The sequence below is a fragment of the Capricornis sumatraensis genome, chromosome 3 (assembly GCF_032405125.1).
Source record: "Capricornis sumatraensis isolate serow.1 chromosome 3, serow.2, whole genome shotgun sequence".
Lineage (NCBI taxonomy): Eukaryota > Metazoa > Chordata > Mammalia > Artiodactyla > Bovidae > Capricornis > Capricornis sumatraensis.
The window spans coordinates 100,926,977-100,944,738 of record NC_091071.1 but is presented as its reverse complement, the minus strand read 5'-3'; the positions used below and the strand labels follow the sequence as shown (position 1 = coordinate 100,944,738).

Sequence of the window (17,762 nt, the reverse complement as noted above, 5' to 3'; positions counted from 1 at the left end):
AGCGTTAACAAACGGTAGAAACACTAAGAATAGTCAACATTAGTAAACATGATGATAAAATGTTCAAAAATTTTTTTTTTCCAACAAAAATAGTATCTTTCAATAAGTTCATCCATCACTGAGACCCTGCAGAGGAGGAAAAATAAAGTTTTTCCATTTGGAGTATGTCATAGTGCATAGCAGATCTGAGCTAATTCTACCAAGGTGTATTATATGTGGCTGATTTTGAATATTGACACTGATTAAATGTCCAAATAAAAGTTACATGTTCCTCTTTAATGCAGTAGTTTAGAGTGGGACACTTACATCTATAAACTTTTTAAGTAAATGTAATATATGATGGTTAATTATAGACATTATTTACAGCCCTTCTTTAAATTAAAGCCATTATTAAAAGGCAGAAGGCATTGTTTGCCTATCCTTTTCCAGAATTCCTTGCCTCCTTTTGTCTACTCATCACCTCAAATATATACTTTCTACATAGATTAGGAATATTTAGTTTAATATAATTTAATCCCTTTCCCTTCCTCACTTGTTGTACAGTTACTAAATTGTGTCCAACTCTTTGTGACCCCATGGATTATAGCTAGCCAGGCTTCCTTGTCCTCCACTGTCTCCTGGAGTTTGCTCTAGTATATATCCATTGAGTTGGTGGTGCTGTCTAACCATCTCATCCTCTGATACCCTCTTCTTCTTTTGCCATCCATCTTTCCCAACATGTCTTTTCCAATGAGTCAGCTCTTTGCATCAGGTAGCCACAGTATTGGCCTCACTTGTCCTTTACTTATATATTTTTAAATTATTCATGATATAAATTATTATAAATTTATAAATTATAAATCATTATATTATATATTATATATATATTATATATATTATTATATTATAAATTATTCATGATCACCCATATATGGGCTTCCCAGGTGGCGCTAGTGATAAAGAATCTACCTGCCAATTCAAGAGACACAAGAGACATGGGTTTGATCTCTGGGTCAGAAAGATGCTTTGGAAGAGGAAATGGCAACCCTTCCAGTATTTCTGCCTGGAAAATTCCATGGGCAGAGAAGCCTGGAGAGCTACAGTCCATGGGGCTGCAAAGAGTTGGACACAACAGAGCAACTAGCTCCTTTCACCTTTCAGATGGCCACTTTAATATTTAATATATAAAAAGGGCATTTTGTTGATAAATGTGAGGCTGTATCAGCATGCAACATAAATTGTAGTTCATTTATTTTGAAAACTGGACTGTGCCTATAAATATCTTCTCTTGATGACACTGCTCTCCAATCTCTGACGTAAACACTGCTATATGCACTTCATAAAGATATATTTCAGTCACTTTGAAACTCTCTGGACTTTTCTACTGGTGATACAAAACATTACAGATACTTGGAAATGTATTTTCAGAGCTGATCATCAGTAGCAAATATAAATGATGACATTCCACATATGTATGCATTAGGAATGTTTTTCTTTGAGAGTCCTAATAAAAGCTGAAATCTTTGAAAAGCACTTTGCCTTTGGGACAGATTATCAGGTAAAGTCATTTGCATGAATGTAATATCTGGTCTTCACACATTCCTCCAATTATTAATATGCTTCTAGAATAAAAACAGAGGAGAATGTAACACATTACAAGTATTTTCAAGTGTGATCTAGTAGTCTTAGTAATAACTAAGAATAAGTGAACTAATTGGTAGAAGAGACCTCCTCTGTCCCAATTCCAACCTCAGTCAATTCCTTTAAGAAATATTAGAAAATCACTGACTATCTGTTTTATGGATAAGAACTTTGAACTATAGTGTGGCAAAGCAACTTGCCTAAATTAGAGAGTACCCTAACCAAAACCAAATTTACTAATCCCAAAGGATGTACCATGTCATAATTGGGATAGATAACACTATTGAAAGTGGCTGAAAAAGTCATATTATGGTAATACTTGAAATTATATTTTAAAATAGTATATGGAATGTATGTGACATTTGCAAACTGATAATCTATTTAAACATATACACAATTTAATGTAACATGTTCTATTTAAGAAACAAAAGTAAAAGACATGATTGATACTGAAACTCTAAGACTTTTTAGAAATGGCAGTTAATTTCAATTTATTTTACTGGTTCAGGAACATTTCTATAGTAACTGAATTGCATTTTGCTCCCTTCCATTAACTTTTATTGTATTGTAAACAGCAGCACATCAACACTGTTGGCATAAAATAGCCTGTGAAGTCGACTGTTTGTAATGGACTGTGAATGATGGGGAATTTTTTTCAAAAGTACTAAAATGCAGTATCTTACCAAGAAAGAAACATTCTAGAATATTGTAAAATTGGATGATGATGTTTATTAGATTCTCTGCCTTTTTTCAGTGGGCTTCAATGAATATTTACATTTTCTGAAAACCTAAGTGCAACAGCTACAGAGTTGCTGGATATATAAGCACAAAATACTCCCTTTGTCTTTTTCAGTGTTTTTTCCCCTCAGAACAAAACCTTTTCAATAGACTTTCACTATTTCACCAGTAGCATGCTGAGATCTGGATTATTTTCCCAACATTGATTATATGATCGCTGCATGGGTTATGATTCGGATTTTTAAGTCCAAACATAGAACTGCCCCCTCAAAACACAAACTAGATTCCCAGAACAATAACCAAACAAAAGAGCTGGACTACAGTACTGACGTTACAACATGAGGATTCAGGTCTAGGAGTACAGAAACAAATTATTGTCCACATAATCACATGATTTTAAACAAGTTTTCCACAAAATAAAAGACAGTTCAGTGATAAACTGCAGTTTAGAATCATAATCAATGATTACTCTTCTGAGAAATTAGTAGTTATGAGTGTATGTTTTTTCAGTATGCTGGATTAAAAATGTACCTGGCCAACTGATTTAACACAAGGTTAAATCATCCAGTGACCCAGAGAAGAATATTCTGAAAAAAATTACTAGAACAAAGAATTTTAAAACTCAAGGTCAACAATGTTTTTTTAACTCACCCTTGTGTTATCACTGTTTACACAGTATTTTCAGTCTTTTTGTTAAGAAACTACCTCTCTATTTCAAGTTCAATGGCAACTCAAACAAAATGAGAAAAACTAACTCTGAATCTATGTTCTTTGATAAAAGCAGGCAGAATGAAACTGTTATCTAAATGTAATTTTCTGGTATTTCATTTTCTTTTTATTAGATGAGAAATAGAATCTCTAACATGAAGATGAGCAGAGTGGAGGCAGAAATTTTTCTCAGAAGATATTTGTAAATTATTTTATAGACATTTTATTCAAAGAAAGCTATTGTTTCAACACATAAAATTAATGACAAAAGATCTTTGCTGTGTTCAAATTTCAGAATTGTATAACATAAATTTTCAAATAAGATTTAGAAGTTTTCCAGTTAGTTTGGAAACAGCAAACAGTAAAATCAAAATGTCCCTATGTAAAGCAAGGTGTACCTTATTAACAATATGACTGCTTTCTTCACCCCTCTAAATAAAGATACAAAAATTAGATTGAACAAGATATACATTTTCATTTGAGAAACCTATATGCAGGTCAGGAAGCAACAGTTAGAACTGGACATGGAAAAACAGACTGGTTCCAAATAAGAAAAGGAGTACGTCAAGGCTGTATATTGTCACCCTGCTTATTTAACTTATATGCAGAGTACATCATGAGAAACGCTAGGCTGGAAGAAGCACAAGCTGGAATCAAGATTGCCGGGAGAAATATCAATAACCTCAGATACGCAGATGACACCACCCTTATGGGAGGAAGTGAAGAGGAACTCAAAAGCCTCTTGATGAAAGTGAAAGTGCAGAGTGAAAAAGTTGGCTTAAAGCTCAACATTCAGAAAACGAAGATCATGGCATCTGGTCCCATCACTTCATGGGAAATAGATGGGGAAACAGTGGAAACAATGTCAGACTTTATTTTGGGAGGCTCCAAACTCACTGCAGATGGCGACTGCAGCCATGAAATTAAAAGACACTTACTCCTTGGAAGGAAAGTTATGACCAACCTAGATAGCATATTCAAAAGCAGAGACATTACTTTGCCAACAAAGGTCCGTCTAGTCAAGGCTATGGTTTTTCCAGTGGTCATGTATGGATGAGAGTTGGAATGTGAAGAAAGCTGAGCGCCTAAGAATTGATGCTTTTGAACTGTGGTGTTGGAGAAGACTCTTGAGAGTCCCTTGGACTGCAAGGAGATCCAACCAGTCCATTCTAAAGGAGATCAGTCCTGGGTGTTCATTGGAAGGAATGATGCTGAAGCTGAAACTCCAGTTCTTTGGCCACCTCATGCGAAGAGTTGACTCATTGGAAAAGACTCTGATGCTGGGAGGGATTGGAGGCTGGAGGAGAAGGGGACGACAGAGGATGAGATGGCTGGATGGCATCACTGACTAGATGGACATGAGTCTGAGTGATCTCCGGTAGTTGGTGATGGACAGGGAGGCCTAGTGTGCTGCGATTCATGGGATCGTAAAGAGTCGGACACGACTGAGTGACTGAACTGAACTGAACTGAACTGAACACTTTCATTTAGAATAGTTATGTTCTGATGGCTTAATTTTTTGTTTGCTAATTTCTCAAATGTTTTGTAACTTATCTATGTCTACTTTGTACATCAATCTGAAAGAATTTAAGTATGGATATACTGTTATTTTTATAACAGTGCATTTATGCTGTAACTGTTGCTATTAGAAACTATAGCAAGCAGACAACAAATCCATCAGCCAACTTTTCGAAGACAAGGGGGACCTGTGTGAGAGGTTTTGGTACCTGTTAGATCTGGGTTCAAATTCGAAGGACAAGCTCTTTGACTTTGGACAAATTACTTAATCTCTGTAAACCCATTTCGTTGCTGCAAAATGACTTTGATGACACATAGTGCTCAATTGATGGAATGACTAAAAAAGCATGTGTTATTAAATCTAGCAGTTTCTTGAACATGGTAGGCTTCTGATAAAGTATGAGTTTATAAGGGGTTCGTTCCATCTCTTGGAACAACAGTATTAAGTCAAGAAAATTTCCACGGAAAATCAATAATGATGTTAATAAATAGTACATGCAAAACATCTAATACAACGTCATTATCAAGAACATAAGTATTCACCTCTCTTATCAGTTTCATAAGGTCATAAATAACATCTTTAAAAGATGTTAATAACTTTTGCAGTAACACTCAGAGAAAACTGAGTATTGGATAGGAAATTTGAGATTTTAATTAAGGAAATACATCTGATTATTACAGATTTTCAACCCCTGTCAGGCTTAAATTGAAGACTTACCTGAAATTAAAACTATAATTTGGCAAAAATTCTAAAGTGATCCACCTAACTGGAGCCTTAGAACTTTAGTTCTGGAATTCCCCTTTGATGTCATTTCCCCAAATACCCTTATTTCTATGGATGAGGCAACTGAGACCCAGTGAAGCAACACACACATTTTAGGGTGAAAGAGTTTTCTAGCAGTGGATCCCACCCCAACCCACCCGCATCCTTAGGTTTTCCAACATTTAAAGGGTACTAAGGGTTTTTCTTCTCCAGTTTGAGACTCAAACCCAAAGATTTGTGCTCCAATAAAGTTTTAGAACTTCTTATCAAGTGTCAAAGCCTAAAATTCTCAGGGGAGGATTATGGTTTGGGAGTGGTAAGAAATCAGTCCCCAAAATATAGATCTATAAGAATGATATTATTTAGAATCACTGTGATTAGAATATATTTAAAATCTCTCTGTTTTTGTATAAAGGCAGATTTAAACTTAAAAACAGCATTTCAATCTGGAAAACACTGAAATTGGCAAGTTTCTCACTGGACATATTTTATATATCAAGGGATAGCAGGAGGAGAGAGATTCACTCTTTTGCAATGTTTCTTCTAGGTAAATTGTCAGAATTTCTTTGATGTTGACCCTTCTGTTGAATAAGTGTACCTCTCATTAAGTCAGAGCTTTTTAAGAAGAATCTCTAATTATACTTAGTTTGGTGCCTTTTATTTCTTTAAAAAATGTAGAAATATATGTGAAATTAATGTTTTCTAACTGTAAGGTATTTCCCCCTGGTTAAGTATATAAAAATACAAATCATTCGCTTCATGTTTGCAACTCAACCACCAATATTTTTGCTATTTTAGCTTTACAGATCTGTCCTCCTTATTCTGCTAAATAACGGCTGAATGCAACACTTTATGCCCATTCCCACAGCTATAATCACTTCAAATGTTTTCTCCTAAAATATTTTAACAGCCTCTAAATTGGTTGCCCTTCCAGGGTCTTTCATTTTTCATGTGGTTGTCAAATGTAATAATGACATTCTATCAACTAAATGCCATCAATGGCTCACTATGACCTAAAGGATAAATTCCAAATTACCTAGCATACCAGGACTGTCATAATCTGGCAGCAATTTGCCCTTATTCATCTAGTGTCATTATTTTCTTCTTATATGACTTCTAGCTTACAAATTATGTAAACCCCTTGCTGCTTCAAGACTCTGTTTTATCTTTGCACATGCTGTTCCCTCTGGGTGATGAATCCTCCCTACATTTCTCCATATGGAGAGCTTGTCCTCCATCTTTGAGACTTTTCAGATATCCCATCACTTCACCAAACACTTCCTTACTCCAACCTGAATTTTGGCAATATTGTACATATACCTCTAATCCCAATCTGATATATGTTGTTATCTGCATATCAGTCTCCCCCAACAACTAAACAGGTTCTTTGAAGACAGGGACTTATTCATCTTTGTAACTCCAGGGTCTGATATAATACATGGCATGGAAAGAAACAATTGTAAATGTTTATTGAATGAATGAATGGGCAGATCTAACAACAACAAAAAGAAAATCAGAGAAAGTTTAAAAATGAACAATGAAAATTTGATTTAAAATAAACTGTCTCAATTATCCAGTAATATGCATACTATTCTATAGTCTTATTATATCATTTCATTATGCAATTATTGAAGCAAAAACCAATAGAATAATCCACACAAGAATTAGGGAAAGATTCACGGGACTAAGACTACACTTAAATGTTCCCAGGAGAGCAAATTCTCTCTTAAAAAAAAAAAAATTATGACTTAGTGTTTGGATTTGTTAAGAAGGTGGGTTAGGTTAGAAGAGATGGCAGAGAAAAATGGATGCAGATTCTTAAGCAAACTGCAAGTCACATGTCTCCTGAAGGTAATCTGATCTATCACTTAGGGCACAGAATGCAGAACTTTCAGAAATTCTTAGGCTCATAAATAATAATAAAATGATGCTTTATTTATGGAAATGCTGTATGGTTTAAACCAGGACATGTTTTGGAGGAAAAACCATCTAAACTGTAAAGTGACCATGGTTTAGTTTTTCTCCAATATTAAAATTTGACATAAAAAATAGTGAGTATGAAATTTTTATGCACCCTTTTTATGTTAAGATTACTTTCATATAACTGACTCCCATTCTTTGATGAGCTCTGGCTGTAGTTTTAATAAAAAGAATAAATGGGAGTGATAATACTAGTCTGTTAAGAGAGAAGAGAGGTCAGTGACCAACCAAACACAAAACTTATTCTTGTTATAAAAGTCTGATTTTCCAAGTCTAAATATACAAACAGAAAACCACAGTGTTTCTGATGTCTTTAGGGGACAAATTCAAGGAGTCGAAAAATCCTATTCCTCTTTACAAACACTGTAAATGATTGATGTTTTTTCATTGGCTATGGAGATGGCATAATTCAGGCTGTCTACAATTAGTAACTTGTTAGTAACTACCATGTAATTATTGGCTTGCATTCAGATATTGGCAGATGCCTAATAAGACACTTAATGAATTTTTCATTAGTCTTTCTGACAAAGCCTTCAGGAGGAAATATTTCTGAAAACCGCAACTAATTTTACTTTCCTTTTCTCTCTACCTTGAGCCTCAAGGGATTTTCAAAAGTTGAATTTTTAAATGTTAATATAATCATATCTGAATATCTTTCAGTCAAATATTTTACTCTTTAGTAAATTTAGTTTCACTTCTTCTTACTGTGTATGTCCATCTACCAAAGCCATCACAAGACTATGATTGAAAAATACTTCATTTATACACATTTGTTTCAAGTTTTCAAAGCATTAATTATCCACATATCTGACATAATTTTAAAATAATGGGGCAGGGATAAAATCAACAGTTTCTAATAGATAATTTAACTACAGTTTTTTGTTATTCAAACAAAAGTCTCAAATAAAAATAGGCAAATATTTGATGCTAGAATATATTTTAAATATTCACCTATCTAAACAAAAAGTGTTTAAATTTTATTGTACATTGAAATTTTAGCACAAAGAACTACATTCATAACAACTTAGTGCTTTATGTACATGCTAAAAATGGTTACGTGGGGAAATCACTTATTGCTACAATAAAACTTTCAATTATATCATCTACGAATGTTGCAGAACATTTCATTATTGATTCTTCAGAGGAGATATAACTGCTGAATGCTAAGTGTAATTTTGATTTGTCAACATTACTTTTGCTGTAATTAAAACCCTAAAGTGATCTTTAAATAACTCTTCATTCCAATTGCATCCTGATGAGTTTCTTTATCTCTGTAATTGGAATGCCAACACCTCAATAAATGACTCATCCAAATACACTTGTCATACTTCAATGTTCCACACTTAAAAAAGCACCTCTAAGCACTTTCTGTTAGTATGTTTAGTTAGGAGGACATATTTGCTTAAACAACAACTGAGAAATAACTTGGGCAGAATTATGAAGTGATGTGATTTCAGTGATATAAATCTCCTTTACTATTTATTTTTTAAATTTGTTTTTTATATGGTATAATTGATTCACAATATTATACTTGGTTCAGGTATACAACAGAGTGATTCAATATTTTATAGATTATGCTTTTAAAGTTGTTATAAAATATTGGCTATATTCCCTGTGCTATAAACTATATCTTTGTAGATATTCTATTTTATACATAGGAGTTTGTACTTCTTAATCCCCTAATTCCACTTGCTTCTTCCTACTTAAAATTTTTTCTTTTTTAAAACTTGGTTGCTTCATCCTTCTCCACACTGGCATAAATTTGCAGAGCTTCATCTGACAGTATTAAATTATAAAAAATCATCTCTTTCTTAACATGTCTTTTCTTCTTCCAGATGTTTCGACCTAAGCTTACTGCCAGAGAAGAAAGCAGTCTCTTAAGAGAAGCCATATAAATGTATAGGCTTTTCTTGGAACCTCCCACTGAAAATTAGCTTCCCTGGTGGTTCAGCTGGTAAAGAATTCACCTGCAATGCAGGAGATCTGGGTTCAATCCCTGGGTTGGGAAGATCCCCTGGAGGAGGGCATAGCTATCCACTCCAGTGGTTTTGCTTGGAGAATCCCCATGGACAGAGGAGTCTGGTGGACTGCAGTCCATGGGGTTGCAACTTGTACTTTACAAGATATCTGAAGATGAAAACATCTAATAACAAAGGTGACATGAGGTCAGTAGATATTAAAGAGATTAATCTTCATTGTGGGGAAAATTTAATCTATAAAGAGCCATCTGCATCTAAAATATTTTGAGTTGTTCATTTGAATTGTTTGTGGTTTCTGTTGAATTTGTGTCATCCTCATCTGATACTGTTCTTTTGTATTATGTCCTCTTCTGCTCTTAATTCATTTATCCTCAGATATTTTTCCCTCTAAGACCTTTTGCTCATCCCTAATTCACCCTCATATCAAATTGCTTCCTTCATTTGTTTTATGTTTAGAGTTTTATAATCTATTCAGAGTTACAAAAAGTGGAAAAATAAAGTATGTGTATTATTTCATATTTTTTCATATTCTAATAATTTCCTAAATGTTACTCTAACTTGAAAGCTATTTTTAATATTACTTTTTGTTGATGTTGTTGATTAAATAACAATAAATGTAATCATGTATGTAATCTGTTTCATAAAGTAAATGATAGTTTCATTGTCTTTAAAGAGTTTTAACTTAGTATTTAAAAACAAAACCTACCAGATTGTAATAATAACCTCATTTTTACAAACAACTATTCTTCTGCTTCAATTTCATTGGGATATATGTATATATTAACTTATAAAAGTATCATCTACTTGCTATAAAAACTATTTAGAAAAATGCAATTAGAGAAAACATTGACAACGTTAATGATTTTTGTGCATGATTATAGAAGTTCTAAATAAACAGATCTAGTTCTTATTAACCAACATTGTCACAAAGGAATATAATAATGTAATATTAAATTAAGAAATGTATTTGATGAAAGTATATAAAAAAACTATATATATATATATATTTTTTTTTTTTCTATATGAGTATTTTATGAACTGGTGAAATACTGAGTCATTTGTGCTACTGGACTAACCTTTGTGTCTGTGAGATCCATCCATGTTGCTAAACTCGATATGATTTTCATCAGCCCAGTAAAGTCTATGGTTGACATAATCTATTGTTAGTGCCATAGGTCTAGAAATCTTGGTTTCTATGACAACACTCTGATTGGTTCCATCCATTCCAACACGGCCAATGTGAGGGTACTCACAGCAGTCAATCCAATACAAATACCTAGAAAAGAAAATCAGCAGACATATTATTTACAATCATTCAGGGAATAAAACACCATATAGTATTTCTCTTATTTACTCAGCTATTCCCAAATTAATTCTTATATGTCTCTAAATTGTAGTTTGCAAAAGCATACTGTAGTGCAAACTTTTGCTATGATTTTTTTTTTTAAATATGTAGCATACTTTGAAATACCCAGATAATTTTAAGCATGTTTTCTTTAGCAAACAACTCATGTATATAACATTTCAGGAACTGTTAACAAATTACAGATGTCCAAAATGAAAGATGTAAACTTTCAAAATGCATCTATAATGTTAGAGGAATAAAACAACCTAGATGTATTTTTTCTTTTGTTTTACCTATGAATAATTCAAAATGAATTATGGAGGAGTAGATTGTATTTTCTTGGATGTTCATTGTTCAATGTGGTAGCCACTAGCTAATTGTGATTCTTTAAATTAATTAAAATCATATAAAATTAAGTTAATTACAAAAGTGAAAAATAATTTCCTCCATTAAATGCTATCAACAAAGTATTACAAATTTTTGGAGATGAATATAAAGTTTTTGAGGTCATTAAATTATGGGGTTTCCCTGGCGATTCAGTGGTAAAGAATCCACCTGTCAGGAGACATAGGTTTGATCGCTTGGTTGGAAAGTCCCCTGGTGAAGGAAATGGTAAATCACTCCAGCATTCTTACTTGGGAAATTGCATGGACTGAGAAGCACTGTGGACTATAGTCCAGGGGGTCAAAAAGAGTTGGACATGATTTAGCAACCAAATAACAGCAACAACACAGTAAATTATGAATTTCAAATAATTTAACCTCTGTGTAATAGCAAATCTAAATTTTTGTTTGTATTCTGAACTTTTTATTTGGCTAATATTATCACCATCTTGAACCAAGATACCAGAAAGAAGAGGAAGAACATATTTTATGGAGTCCAACAGCTCTTACATTACTCTCAATAAGCTCAGTAAGAGTTTGAGGCTTGAAATTCTCTCCTTGATATTCAAATTTTTCATTATGAGACACAAACAGACTTCTACAAATGACTTTCCACTTTGAAATGTGTGAACTGAGCCCTACTTGGAGTATTTATAGTCCTATAATTTTTACTTCTGTGCTTTCATCATATCATCTGCCTTGCTCCTGTCTCTTCAATTATATAGATATTTTCATTCAGGCATAACTTTTATTGTCTCCTCTGTTCTCCACAAATTTTTCTCTGATTTGTGTCAGTTCACATTTTTCAAGGTATGTTATAAAATTATATATTTGAAAAATGGTTTTGTTAAGCAAAGTAAGCATCCTCTTTTTAATTATAGGACTTCTCAAAGCTGTTAATATTGTACACATATAATGATCGTCTAAGATAGAGCTATGATATCCTTTTTTATCACATAGTTTTGGGTAATACCATTTATTTTCCTAGAGCAGGTTGCAGGAAACAAACTTTACGGAACTCTGCTTTAGCTCTTTCTGGTCTACAGAATTTCTTTATCATCTGTATAATTGAACAACACATATATCATGCACACAGGAACCCACAAAGCAGTAATGACACAGTTTCTTGTGGTTCAGATCAGAGAATCTCTCAATAAATCAGTTGGTGGGGCATCTCTGATAAATCCCCAAGCCATTCTTAAGTGGACTGAAAAACGTGTCTTGAAACAGTGATTCACTGAGCAGAATATATCAAACATTACTTAGCACTGAGAACACAGAGGTAAACATATATTTTTTGCCATCAAAGATCTCTCAATGAATACAATAGAGGTGAAGGTTAAAATAAAAAATTTAAAGACTATTAGGATAAAAGGTTTTTTTTTACCATGGAGGCACCAATGAAGGAAGGACAACTTTACCTAAATGGAAAATGACATGAAAAATCTTATTCTCACTGGCAGCTCTTTGAGCATAAATCTTATCTTCAAAACAACCTTACAAATTTCTTGATAGCAATGATATTTCTCCTTTTTCAGAATTTAGAATAAAGTATAATTTAAAGATTTTAATGCTGCAACAGGTCTTGAATATCACATAGCTTCAGGCCTTCACTTCATTATAAACTGAAACTGTAAAATATGAGCTTTGTTCTAGTCTGTTACAATAGTGATAGCTAGAACAAGGGCTCAGGTCTCAAGATTTACAGACTTTTTTTAGAAAGCATTTTTATATTTAAGATAAAGTTCATATTCCATGAATAATGTTGCTTTGTAATTTTTTTGTTTTCTAATCAACATTATGCAGAGTCTAAAAACCAAAAAATAAAAATCCTGGAAACAGATTATTGAGTTCAAATATCAGGTCTATTGGGCACCATGTGAATTGGGCACTTTAGCTAACTACCCCAAGCCTGGATTTATTTATATGTTCAAAAGGGATAATAATAATAATTTCTCCTCACAGAGAAAAGCATTTTGAAGCATTTTTTGTTTTTCACCTCTAATTATTTACAATAAATTTTACACTTGGATAAGCATTTTGAAGCATTTTTTGTTTTTCACCTCTAATTATTTACAATAAATTTTACACTGGGATAATATTTAACAGGTTGCGTTTTAGATGTAAAATGACAAGAATGTCTAGTATAGACTTACTGAGAAGCTTAAATCTATACTAATGAGGCTTAAGAATGGAAAAGGTAATGAAATTAAGCCATCAGAAGTTGACCACCCATAAAGAGAGATGCGCAGTAAATCCTGTGCTTGTGAAAGCTCATTTGTGCTCATTGTGTCTGACTCTTTGCCATTGCATGGACTATTGCCTGCCAGGCTCCCCTGTCCATGGAATTCTCCAGGCAAGAAAACCGGAGTGCACTGCGATTTTCTCCTCCAGGGGATCTTCCCTGCCCTAGGATTGAACCCGGGTATCTGACATCTCCTATATTGGCAGGCAGATTCCTTATCACTGAACCACCTGGGAACTCCAATTTAAAAATTAGGCATGCTTGTAATTATTATGCAGTTTCTTTAATTTCCCAAATAACTCATACTATCTATAGTAATCTAAATTCTGTTAAAGGCAAATTGTCAAAATAGGAAAAATTTTTGTTTTCTATGCCTTGTTTGAATGACTCTTGGAAAAGCTGCGCATGAGTCAAGGTAATTTTGTTACTGTAAACTCTAATGTGATGCAATAGAGAAAAGAGCTGACCAAATCTTGGAAACTGAATTAAATTCCTAGTTTAATATCATATCACCTAGATGATCCTGAGAAAATCACTTAGTCATTTTGGCTGAATATTCTTTGTGAGTGTGTGTGTTCGTTGCTCAGATATGTCCGACTCTTTGTGACCCCATGGACTGTAGCCCACAGTGTTCCTGTGTCCATAGAATTCTCCAGGCAAGAATACTGGAGCGGGTAACCACTTCCTTCTCTTGGGGAAATTACCAACCCAGAAATCAAACTCAGGTCTTTCACATGGCGGACAGATACTTTACTCTCTGAGCCACCAAGGAAACCTGTTCTTCTTTGTACTAAAAATATAATAATAAAAACAATCATGTCTTTTCAGAGATTCTATGAAAGCAATATAAGCATCTAAAGTGATATAAAACAGACAGATTTTTCTAATTTGTAAAATACTATAGAAGTGGTAGTAATCATTATTATCATTATTATTTGGAACTCCAACTCCCAATAGGTCATCCCACTTTCTTGTATCCGCCCCTTTTCCTATGTTCCTCCTATTCTGAGGAAGTCATTTTTCTGTTTACCTGCCTTGCCCAAGCCACAAGTCTTGTAAGGTTTGTTTCATTGTTGCTGTTGTGTTGCATTACATTTTGATTTATTCCTGGCTCCTTTTTACTCTGTAAACTGGCATCAAAGTTCCACAATTATATATAGTTAATTTGCTCCCTTTGTATGAGATTTTTTCAACTCTTTGAATATGCCATGCTCTCCTATATGTCTTTACTTTTCCATAACACTTTTTTTTGCCTGAATTGCGTTCTGCTCTGAAGTGGACAGCATAACCTGGCTAATTCATACTTCATCAGTCTTTTCCAAGAAAATCTCACTGATTCCAGTTGAGACAGACACATGTTCTGTTTTCTCCACATTAGAGGTGCTGCGTTGTATGATAATTATTTGCTCATCTGCCTACTAACTCAACCAGTACTTTGAAACAGAGGTTGTATCTTTTATTTTATACTATACCTAGAAGAGTGCCAGATATACACTAGAAAAAAAAGAGTTGACTAAATGAATGAGCAGATGAATTTATTTTCTGTTAACCAGTCATAACATACATTCAATTTAATGTCTATGACAGTTAATTTTTGTTATGTTGAAGTGACATTTTAAAGATAAAAGTATGCTCATTCTAATCCCAAAGAAAGGCAATGCCAATGAATGTTAAAACTGCCACACAATTGCACTCATTTCACATGCTAGAAAGGTAATGCTCAAAATTCTCCAAGCCAGATTTCAACAGTAAGTGAACTGAAACTTCCAGATGTTCAAGCCCAGATTTCGAAAAGGCAGGGGAAGTAGAAGAACCGAGATCAAATTGCCAAAATTCATTGAATCATAGAAAAAGCAAGAAAGTTACAGAAAAAAAAAACTACTTCTCTTTATTGACTACGCCAAAGCCTTTGACTGTGTGGATCTCAACAAACTGTGGAAAATTCTTAAAGAGATGGGAATACCAGACCACCTTACCAGCTTCCTGAGAAACCTGTATGCAGGTCAAGAAGCAACAGTTAGAATCAGGCATGGAATAACGGACTGGTTGCTAACTGAGAAAGGAGTATGTCAAGGCTGTATATTGTCACCCTGCTTATTTAACTTATATACAGTATATATCATGAGAAATACTGGGTTAGATGAAGCACAGCTGGAATCAAGATTGTGGGAAGAAATATCAGTAACTTCAGATATGAAGATGACACCACCATTATGGCAAAAGTGAGGAGCAACTAAAGAGCCTCTTGATGAAAGTAAAAGAGGAGAGTGAAAAATCTGGCTTATAACTCAGCATTCAAAAAAATAAGATCATGGCATTTGGTCTCATTATTTCATGGCAAATAAATGAAGAAACAATGGAAACAGTAACAGACTTTATTTTTAGGGCTCCAAAATCACTGCAGATGTTTACTGCAGCCACAGATGTTTCTTGCATCCTTGGAAGAAAAACTATGACAAATCTAACAGCATATTAAAAAGCAGAGACATTACTTTGCCAACAAAGGTCTGTCTAGTCAAAGCTATGGTTTTTCCAGTAGCCATGCATGGATATGAGAGTTGGACCATAAGAAGGCTGAGCACTGAAGATTGGATGCTTTTGAACTGTGGTGTTGAAGAAGAGGCTTGAGAGTCCCTTGGACTGCAAGGAAATCAAACCAGTCCATCCTAAAGGATTTCAGTCCTGAATATTCATTGGAAGGACTGATGCTGAAGCTGAAACTCTAATACTTTGGCCACTTAATTCGAAGAACTGACTCATTAGAAAAGACCCTGATGCTGGGAAAGATTGAAGGCAGGAGGAGAAGGGGACAACAGAGGATGAGATGGTTGGTTGGCATCACTGATTCAATGGACTTGAGTTTTAATAAGCTCTGGGAGATGGTGAAGGAGAGGGAAGCCTGATGTGCTGCAGTCCATGGAGTTGCAAAGAGTTGGACATGACTGAATGACTGAACAATAACTATGCTCAGCACAGTTTTATATTGTCTATTTCTACTTTAAAACACATCTATATCTCTTCTGTATAAATTACTGTTGATAAACACTAAATATATATGATATTAATCACCCCAAATTTACAATCAAATTAGTACACCTATTCCCAATCAATGATAGAATAATTGGGATAATTGTATATCAGCTGAATTTTAACATAATAACCAGAAAGATGATCTGTCTACTTATATTTTCTTTTCCATTCTTACTAACCAACATATTCAAAATGAGACCATTGACGTACTACCATTATAAGAAAGTATCCCCAAGCTACCTTTTAAATGTTTATAGATGCCTTATTATATTAGATATTCCAATGATTTTTATCTTCCCTAAATAATCCTTGCTCTATTCTTCACTAAATATTAGAATAGAGATTACACTTCTCAAGAAAACAGGTGTCAGTAGTAGTAGTGGTATATTCAAAACATATGCAAATCACGATAGCAACAATTCCACCTTTATTGAATACTCAGAATTTGAGCTGTCATTTTTGGAGCAAGATTGTATAATAATTTAGACAGCTATGGCATTTCCATCCTGCAGCTTATCTCATATAAACTAAAATCCAAGTTGTCCTATTGTCTCACTCTGGGGAACCAGGAAAACAGTATGAATAAAAAGGTGTCATTAAATTTTATCTGTTAGAATCTCTGTTTATTTGTTGTTATATGGCTTTAATCTCTTCATAAAAATACCTGATTTTTCTGTTTCTTGGATTATAATCTGGGATTCCATATCATACTTCAAATATTATTTAAAATGGAATCAAAGGAGTCTTTCATAGTATCTGCAATAATTTAATATTTTACCATCTTAATTGACACTTTTGGCAGGTTTATATTGATAAGTTCAGAATGCATCAGTTTATGTGTTAATAACTCTCACCTGGGAGAAATAAACCTTAATGCTAGATTCAGCTGTGTTCACTAGGGTAGGATACAGTTTGCTTTGTAAATAGGAAATTTCAAAATACTGTTATTAACAAATACTGCTTCTTTTATTTGGAAAATAAAACATCTTGAAAATTATGAGATGAGAGCTAAGACAGACATACTGATTTGAAGAAAAGGACACTGGACAAACTAAAATATCTTCTGATAAAATACCAAATGACTCAAATATGCATATTCTTTGGAATGAATGATGATGATAGCCAAACAGTATCTGACCATTATTTCTTGTAATATCTATAGAAACAGACTCCACTGTGACTCTGTTTCATTTAAAATAGAATTGATACTCTTTTGTTACTATGATAAAGAAATTATTTTAAAAGGTAACAAAATAGTCGACATAATTATATAGTGACAAGTTAAAACTTGCACCACTACCTTGGAAACAGTTTGTATTATTTACAAGTCTTCCCCATTAGGTATTGCTTTTACCCAAATTAATATTTAAATTTAAGCTCCATGCACACTATAATATGATCACTTTGTCAATTATAAATATGAGACAGTAAAATAGAGATACATTATATTACC

At 33.6% G+C, this 17,762-nt stretch overlaps 1 protein-coding gene across 1 annotated transcript in view; it reads right to left on the bottom strand.

Annotated features, from left to right (window-relative positions):
* LRP1B (LDL receptor related protein 1B) overlaps positions 1-17,762 on the bottom strand; it is a 1,972,098-nt gene that overhangs the window by 276,049 nt on the left and 1,678,287 nt on the right. The window contains exon 60 of the mRNA XM_068968462.1: positions 10,383-10,582. Within this exon, the coding sequence (XP_068824563.1) occupies positions 10,383-10,582 (200 nt within the window). The remainder of the gene's footprint in view (positions 1-10,382; positions 10,583-17,762) is intronic.